We start from the raw sequence: 8,697 nt of genomic DNA, 5'->3' as shown, positions 1-8,697 counted from the left end.
TTCTTCTCCACACGATCTAGTGAAGTTTATTAAACTTCCTGGTTAACTCCATCTGAATTAATGTTCTTGATATGATCCTAGGTGTGAGGATCACGTCCCTGACTACTCTCCAACGGATTGTGATGATGAAACAAGATGTGGATTGAGTGATACTTCAAAGAGTTGCGGAATGACTCTTGGACTATCAAAGGTTTGCTTGCAAGGTAAGGATCAAGGATCCGAGTAACACTTAGACAAGCTTTGATCAAACAAGATTCAGAGAGAATTTTTAATAGAAAGTGTTTGATGATTTTATTCATGATTTTCGTCCATAATATATAGGCAAGAAGTCTGTACATGCACAGCTTCTTGGAAACATACAAAATACTTAAAACAAAGGCTCCCTTGAAAACATAAATAAAGACCAAGTTTTAAATCCGAAAATAGACTAGAAAATAAGAGAAATGGCATGGTTTCATCAAGAGGCTATCGTATAAGTGTTGTGTCCAAGCCTCATTAAAAACCTTGTTTGGAAAACCCAATGGGACAAAACCAAACCAAGGAAAAGAGTGCAAGTCACAACACCTCTCTTGATGAATGTCTTAGACGGCTTGAATCACAACCAGAGTAGTTGGATAAGCACACTCTAGACTGCCCTGGATAGTGTATAAGAGTTTATGGAAAGCTTGATTGAATCTGGCTTGCTTGGATCTAGTCATTGGACCAACTGGTACTTCTAAGTCCTTGCCATTTGTTTCCTCAGGTTCAAGCTGCTCCATGGTTCTTTCTTCAACTTCCTTAAGCTCTGGTTCAAGCTGTTCCATATCTTTAGTTCCATTGCTTGTCAAGATCACATCATCCTCTCCCACTTGAGAAGGATTTGACCTCAAATCCGTTTCATCTGCATGATAAGGAACTAGGTCAGTAACATTGAAGCTTGAGCTCACGTTATACTTACCTTGGAGATCGAGTTGATAGGCATTGTTGTTGATCTTCCTGATGACTTTGAAAGGACCATCTAGTCTAGGCATGAGTTTGGATTTTCTTTCGTTAGGAAATCTGTCCTTCCTCAGATGTATCCAAACTAAGTCTCCTTCTTCAAAGATCATCTCTTTTCTTCCTTTGTTAGCTTGCTTAGCGTACAGCTTGGTCTTGTTTTCTATATTGATCCGGGCCTTCTCATGTATCTGCTTAACAAGTTCAGCTTTCTTTTGTCCATCCAAGCTAACTCTTTCACTCAAAGGTAAAGGCATTAGATCCAAAGGTGATAAAGGATTGAAACCATAGACAATTTCAAATGGAGAGAACTTAGATGCAGAATGCCTAGCATGATTATAAGCAAATTCTACATGAGGCAAACATTCTTCCCAAGTCCTAAGGTTCTTTTTAATCAATGCACGCAGCAAGGTAGACAATGTTCTATTGACAACTTCAGTTTGTCCATCAGACTGTGGATGACAAGTAGTAGAGAAACACAGCTTAGTTCCTAACTTAGACCACAAGGTTTTCCAAAAGAAGCTAAGAAACTTGGTGTCTCTATCAGAAACAATTGTCCTAGGCATTCCATGAAGTCTAACAATTTCTTTAAAGAACATATTAGCAACATTCACAGCATCATCAGTCTTATGACATGGAATAAAATGAGCCATTTTAGAAAACCTATCAACGACTACAAACACAGAATCCTTTCCAGTCTTAGTCCTAGGTAATCCAACAACAAAATCCATTGAAATGTCATGCCATGGATGCAAAGGAATGGGTAAAGGAGTATACAGACCGTGGTTTTGGACTTTGGACTTAGCCTGTTTGCAAGTGACACACCTTTCACAAGCTTTTTCTACATCTCTCCTCATGTGTGGCCAATAGAAGTGATCCTGCATTACGTTCAGTGTCTTAGCCACGCCAAAATGTCCTCCAAGTCCACCTGCGTGAGCTTCCTTGACAAACAAATCTCTCAAAGAAGAGTTAGGCACACATAGTCTATTTTCAAAGAAGAGAAAACCATCATTCTTGAAGTATTTACCACGACCAAACTTCTCACAAGAAGCATATATATCTTTAAAATCAGAATCAGTGGCATATAAAGTTTTGATATGCTCAAATCCAAGTAATTTCGTTTCAAGAGTGTTCAAGAGAACATACCTTCGAGATAGTGCATCAGCAACTATGTTTTCCTTACCTTTCTTGTATTTGATCACATAAGGAAAGGTTTCAATGAATTCAATCCATCTAGCATGTCTCTTGTTCAGTTTCTGTTGTCCCTTGAGATGCTTTAGAGACTCATGATCAGTGTGGATGACGAACTCCTTAGGCCAGAGATAGTGTTGCCATGTTTGCAAAGCCCTCACAAGCGCATAGAGCTCTTTGTCATACGTTGGATAGTTCAGAGTAGCCCCTCCAAGCTTTTCACTAAAGAAAGCTATAGGTTTCTTTTCCTGCATAAGCACAGCACCTACACCAATACCAGAAGCATCACATTCTATTTCAAATGTTTTAGAAAAGTCAGGGAGAGAAAGAACTGGTGAATTGGTGAGTTTCTCTTTCAAGGCTTGGAATGCTTCTTCTTGGAATTGTTCCCACTTGAACCCAACGTTTTTCTTGATTACTTCAGTCAGTGGTGCAGCCACAGTACTAAAATCCTTGACAAATTTTCTGTAGAATCCGGCTAGACCATGGAAGCTTCTCACTTCACCAACTGTCTTTGGGCTTGGCCATTCCTTGATAGCTTTGATCTTTTCTTCATCAACCTTGATTCCATCTGCACTCACAACAAAACCTAAAAAGACAAGGTTATCTGCTCCAAAAGTACATTTCTTTAAATTAGCAAACAAGGATTCCTTCCTAAGCACTTCTAGAACCTTTCTAAGATGCTCAACATGCTCATCCAAGTTCTTGCTGTAGATCAAAATGTCATCAAAGTAAACCACAACAAAATGACCTATAAATGATCTAAGAACATGGTTCATTAACCTCATGAAAGTACTAGGCGCATTAGTCAGCCCAAATGGCATCACTAACCATTCATATAGCCCCTGCTTCGTTTTAAAAGCAGTTTTCCACTCATCACCCTCTTTCATTCTAATTTGGTGATACCCACTTTTCAAATCAACCTTAGAAAAGATGCTAGAACCATGCAACTCATCAAGCATATCATCTAATCTAGGAATGGGATATCGATACTTTACAGTGATATTGTTGATGGCTCTGCAATCGACACACATTCTCCAGCTACCATCTTTCTTTGGTACAAGTAAGACTGGAACTGCACATGGGCTCATGCTCTCACGAATATGACCTTTCTCCATAAGCTCAGTGACTTGTTGCTGTAGCTCTTTGGTCTCCAGAGGATTGGTTCTATAGGCTGGCTTGTTTGGAAGAGAAGCCCCTGGAATAAAATCGATTTGATGCTCTATTCCTCTGATAGGTGGCAGTCCTTGTGGAGCTTCTTCTGGAAAAACATCTTTGAATTCCTGCAAAAGAAATTGTATCTTGCTAGGAAGATCCTGCACTGGCTTTGTTATGTTTAAACATTCTTTAAAAACAATCAGCAAGTGAGGTAAAGAACTTCCCTTTGGTTGAAGCAATATATTAGCCTGCTGCTTTTTCTTAGATTCTGAGGTCGCTTTGTTCTTCTTCAAGGCTATCTGATCTAGATGAACTTCTTGCGGTGTCAAAGGAACCAAAACAGTCTTCTTTCCTTTGTACTCAAACGAGTATCTGTTTGTGAACCCATCATGAAGTGTTCTTCTGTCGGATTGCCAAGGTCTTCCAAGCAATATGTGTCCAGCATCCATTGGTAAGACATCACACAGTATCTCTTCCTCATACTTCCCAATAGACAATGGTACCTTAACTTGATGCTTCACCTCTAGCTCTCCTTCATCATTAAGCCATTGTAACTTGTAAGTTGTTGGTCTTTTTATGACCTTCAGACCAAGTTTCTCCACCATGGTTTCACTTGCAACATTGGTACAACTTCCTCCATCTATAACCAAGCTGCAAACCTTCCCGTGAACCATACAGCGAGTGTGAAACAGATTCTCTCTCTGCTCATCTCCATCGGTCTTGGCTTGAAGATTCAGTGTTCTTCTAGTAACAAGTAACTCTCCACGAGTTGGCATTTCCACCCTTTCTTCTTCAGACTCAGATACCTCTTCCTCGGATTCAATGTCACCATTTTCTCTGATGAGTATTACCCTTTTGTTGGAGCAGCTACTGGCATAGTGTCCATATCCTTTACACTTGTAGCACTGTATGTCTCTGGATTTGGATGCAGTGGCTACTTCCTTTCCTTTAACACTTTGTTCCTCCACTTTAGGCTTGGAGAATGGTCTGGATTCTCTGGTCTTTTCGTCCTTCTGGTAGTGTGGTTTGCTGGCTCCATAGCTAGACTTGTAACTTCTTCTTTTCAACTGCTGTTCAAACATAATTGCCTTGTGCAGAAGCTCTTCCATCTCAAATAGTGATGAACTTCAAGTCTGTCCATGATGTCTCTGTTTAGACCACCCATGAATCTGGCCATTGTTGCTTCTTGTCTTCTTGTATTTGATCACATAAGGAAAGGTTTCCAATGAATTCAATCCATCTAGCTGTCTCTTGTTCAGTTTCTGTTGTCCCTTGAGATGCTTTAGAGACTCATGATCAGTGTGGATGACGAACTCCTTAGGCCAGAGATAGTGTTGCCATGTTTGCAAAGCCCTCACAAGCGCATAGAGCTCTTTGTCATACGTTGGATAGTTCAGAGTAGCCCCTCCAAGCTTTTCACTAAAGAAAGCTATAGGTTTCTTTTCCTGCATAAGCACAGCACCTACACCAATACCAGAAGCATCACATTCTATTTCAAATGTTTTAGAAAAGTCAGGGAGAGAAAGAACTGGTGAATTGGTGAGTTTCTCTTTCAAGGCTTGGAATGCTTCTTCTTGGAATTGTTCCCACTTGAACCCAACGTTTTTCTTGATTACTTCAGTCAGTGGTGCAGCCACAGTACTAAAATCCTTGACAAATTTTCTGTAGAATCCGGCTAGACCATGGAAGCTTCTCACTTCACCAACTGTCTTTGGGCTTGGCCATTCCTTGATAGCTTTGATCTTTTCTTCATCAACCTTGATTCCATCTGCACTCACAACAAAACCTAAAAAGACAAGGTTATCTGCTCCAAAAGTACATTTCTTTAAATTAGCAAACAAGGATTCCTTCCTAAGCACTTCTAGAACCTTTCTAAGATGCTCAACATGCTCATCCAAGTTCTTGCTGTAGATCAAAATGTCATCAAAGTAAACCACAACAAAATGACCTATAAATGATCTAAGAACATGGTTCATTAACCTCATGAAAGTACTAGGCGCATTAGTCAGCCCAAATGGCATCACTAACCATTCATATAGCCCCTGCTTCGTTTTAAAAGCAGTTTTCCACTCATCACCCTCTTTCATTCTAATTTGGTGATACCCACTTTTCAAATCAACCTTAGAAAAGATGCTAGAACCATGCAACTCATCAAGCATATCATCTAATCTAGGAATGGGATATCGATACTTTACAGTGATATTGTTGATGGCTCTGCAATCGACACACATTCTCCAGCTACCATCTTTCTTTGGTACAAGTAAGACTGGAACTGCACATGGGCTCATGCTCTCACGAATATGACCTTTCTCCATAAGCTCAGTGACTTGTTGCTGTAGCTCTTTGGTCTCCAGAGGATTGGTTCTATAGGCTGGCTTGTTCGGTAGAGAAGCCCCTGGAATAAAATCGATTTGATGCTCTATTCCTCTGATAGGTGGCAGTCCTTGTGGAGCTTCTTCTGGAAAAACATCTTTGAATTCCTGCAAAAGAAATTGTATCTTGCTAGGAAGATCCTGCACTGGCTTTGTTATGTTTAAACATTCTTTAAAAACAATCAGCAAGTGAGGTAAAGAACTTCCCTTTGGTTGAAGCAATATATTAGCCTGCTGCTTTTTCTTAGATTCTGAGGTCGCTTTGTTCTTCTTCAAGGCTATCTGATCTAGATGAACTTCTTGCGGTGTCAAAGGAACCAAAACAGTCTTCTTTCCTTTGTACTCAAACGAGTATCTGTTTGTGAACCCATCATGAAGTGTTCTTCTGTCGGATTGCCAAGGTCTTCCAAGCAGTATGTGTCCAGCATCCATTGGTAAGACATCACACAGTATCTCTTCCTCATACTTCCCAATAGACAATGGTACCTTAACTTGATGCTTCACCTCTAGCTCTCCTTCGTCATTAAGCCATTGTAACTTGTAAGTTGTTGGTCTTTTTATGACCTTCAGACCAAGTTTCTCCACCATGGTTTCACTTGCAACATTGGTACAACTTCCTCCATCTATAACCAAGCTGCAAACCTTCCCGTGAACCATACAGCGAGTGTGAAACAGATTCTCTCTCTGCTCATCTCCATCGGTCTTGGCTTGAAGATTCAGTGTTCTTCTAGTAACAAGTAACTCTCCACGAGTTGGCATTTCCACCCTTTCTTCTTCAGACTCAGATACCTCTTCCTCGGATTCAATGTCACCATTTTCTCTGATGAGTATTACCCTTTTGTTGGAGCAGCTACTGGCATAGTGTCCATATCCTTTACACTTGTAGCACTGTATGTCTCTGGATTTGGATGCAGTGGCTACTTCCTTTCCTTTAACACTTTGTTCCTCCACTTTAGGCTTGGAGAATGGTCTGGATTCTCTGGTCTTTTCGTCCTTCTGGTAGTGTGGTTTGCTGGCTCCATAGCTAGACTTGTAACTTCTTCTTTTCAACTGCTGTTCAAACATAATCGCCTTGTGCAGAAGCTCTTCCATCTCAACGTAGTGATGAACTTCAAGTCTGTCCATGATGTCTCTGTTTAGACCACCCATGAATCTGGCCATTGTTGCTTCTCTGTCTTCTTGTATATCAGCTCTCAGCATAAGGGTTTCCATTTCCTTATAATATTCCTCAACTGATCTACTTCCTTGAGACAGTGTTCTGAGCTTGAAGTGCAACTCTCTGTGGTAGTGGCTCGGTACAAATCTCTTCCTCATGATTACCTTCATCTGGTTCCAGGTTTCAACAGGAAAATCTCCAGCTCTTCTTCTTGCTGTAACCAAGTTATCCCACCAACTTAAAGCATACTCCTTGAACTCAGTAGGGGCAAGTTTCATTTTATACTCTGCAGTGTAGTCTCTGCAATTGAACACGAGTTCAATCTTCTTTTCCCACTCTAAGTATTCTTCTGGATCAGCAGTGCCTTTAAACTCAGGAATTTTCAGTTTCAAACCACCAAGAGGATCGCTGGTTTTTGGCCTTTCTTCCTGGTCACGCCTCCTTCTTCTGGTACCAATGGATCGGTTTGAATGGCTATAGTAACTTTCTGTAGCAGATCGATCTGAAGTCCTTCTAGGTCTCTCACGATCTGAGTGCACAACCTCAGCCCTGAAGTGCTCTAGTCTCTGATCCATCAAAGTAGTCATGCGTGCAGTCAAAGCATCAAGTAACAGTGGATTCATTCCATTATTCCTATTGTCCTCGTCTCCCATGGTTCCTGTTGAATTTTAAAGCACAAAACCAGTAAAAGAGATCATAGAAACAGAAAATAACAGAAAACACAGAAACTGAGACAGATTCAAAAACTTTTATGAAGAACCCTAATTCTTTTTCTTAACAATTTCGAAATTTTAATCAGATTATTTAGCAAGTTCAACACTTGTTCTAGACAGATCTGACATTAACAAACATGATTCTAACAAGATCTAGACTTTAGAACAGATCTGAGAACAGAATATGAAAAGTCTAAAAGTTGCAGAACTGGAAAAACACAACCTTTTGATGGAGATCTGCTCTGATACCACTTGATATGATCCTAGGTGTGAGGATCACGTCCCTGACTACTCTCCAACGGATTGTGATGATGAAACAAGATGTGGATTGAGTGATACTTCAAAGAGTTGCGGAATGACTCTTGGACTATCAAAGGTTTGCTTGCAAGGTAAGGATCAAGGATCCGAGTAACACTTAGACAAGCTTTGATCAAACAAGATTCAGAGAGAATTTTTAATAGAAAGTGTTTGATGATTTTATTCATGATTTTCGTCCATAATATATAGGCAAGAAGTCTGTACATGCACAGCTTCTTGGAAACATACAAAATACTTAAAACAAAGGCTCCCTTGAAAACATAAATAAAGACCAAGTTTTAAATCCGAAAATAGACTAGAAAATAAGAGAAATGGCATGGTTTCATCAAGAGGCTATCGTATAAGTGTTGTGTCCAAGCCTCATTAAAAACCTTGTTTGGAAAACCCAATGGGACAAAACCAAACCAAGGAAAAGAGTGCAAGTCACAACACCTCTCTTGATGAATGTCTTAGACGGCTTGAATCACAACCAGAGTAGTTGGATAAGCACACTCTAGACTGCCCTGGATAGTGTATAAGAGTTTATGGAAAGCTTGATTGAATCTGGCTTGCTTGGATCTAGTCATTGGACCAACTGGTACTTCTAAGTCCTTGCCATTTGTTTCCTCAGGTTCAAGCTGCTCCATGGTTCTTTCTTCAACTTCCTTAAGCTCTGGTTCAAGCTGTTCCATATCTTTAGTTCCATTGCTTGTCAAGATCACATCAGAAGATATCCCACTTTCTATCCATATGATTCCAGATTAGCCTGTTCGGAGACATGGCAATATCTTCATGATTCTTATCAAACCAGGATGAACCACGATCTAAGAAGCTT

The 8,697-nt window shown here is 40.2% G+C and overlaps 1 protein-coding gene across 1 annotated transcript; it reads right to left on the bottom strand.

Annotated features, from left to right (window-relative positions):
• Positions 1 to 343: 343 nt before the first annotated feature.
• LOC130507121 (uncharacterized) lies at positions 344 to 7,505 on the bottom strand. Its single transcript, XM_057001831.1, has 7 exons — positions 7,217 to 7,505; positions 6,080 to 7,150; positions 5,552 to 5,806; positions 2,118 to 2,755; positions 1,217 to 1,988; positions 938 to 1,063; positions 344 to 880 (listed from the first exon to the last, which is right to left on the bottom strand). The coding sequence occupies exons 1-7, from the start codon at positions 7,503 to 7,505 to the stop codon at positions 582 to 584; spliced, it is 3,450 nt and encodes a 1,149-aa protein (XP_056857811.1). The 3' UTR covers positions 344 to 581.
• Positions 7,506 to 8,697: the final 1,192 nt, after the last annotated feature.

This window comes from Raphanus sativus, unplaced genomic scaffold, assembly GCF_000801105.2.
Source record: "Raphanus sativus cultivar WK10039 unplaced genomic scaffold, ASM80110v3 Scaffold4055, whole genome shotgun sequence".
Taxonomy (NCBI): domain Eukaryota; kingdom Viridiplantae; phylum Streptophyta; class Magnoliopsida; order Brassicales; family Brassicaceae; genus Raphanus; species Raphanus sativus.
The sequence above is the reverse complement of the archived record's forward strand: the minus strand, read 5'-3'. Positions and strand labels throughout refer to the sequence as shown.

Bases quoted from the DNA above. Each gene is read 5' to 3' on its own strand.
- LOC130507121 (XM_057001831.1), bottom strand. From the start codon at position 7,505: ATGGGAGACGAGGACAATAGGAATAATGGAATGAATCCACTGTTACTT. The intron at 7,151-7,216 runs GCACTGCTGATC...TCAATTGCAGAG, and splicing joins GAAAATTCCTGAGTTTAAAG to ACTACACTGCAGAGTATAAA. The intron at 2,756-5,551 runs GTGTCGATTGCA...TTGTCTTTTTAG, and splicing joins AGATGGTAGCTGGAGAATGT to GTTTTGTTGTGAGTGCAGAT.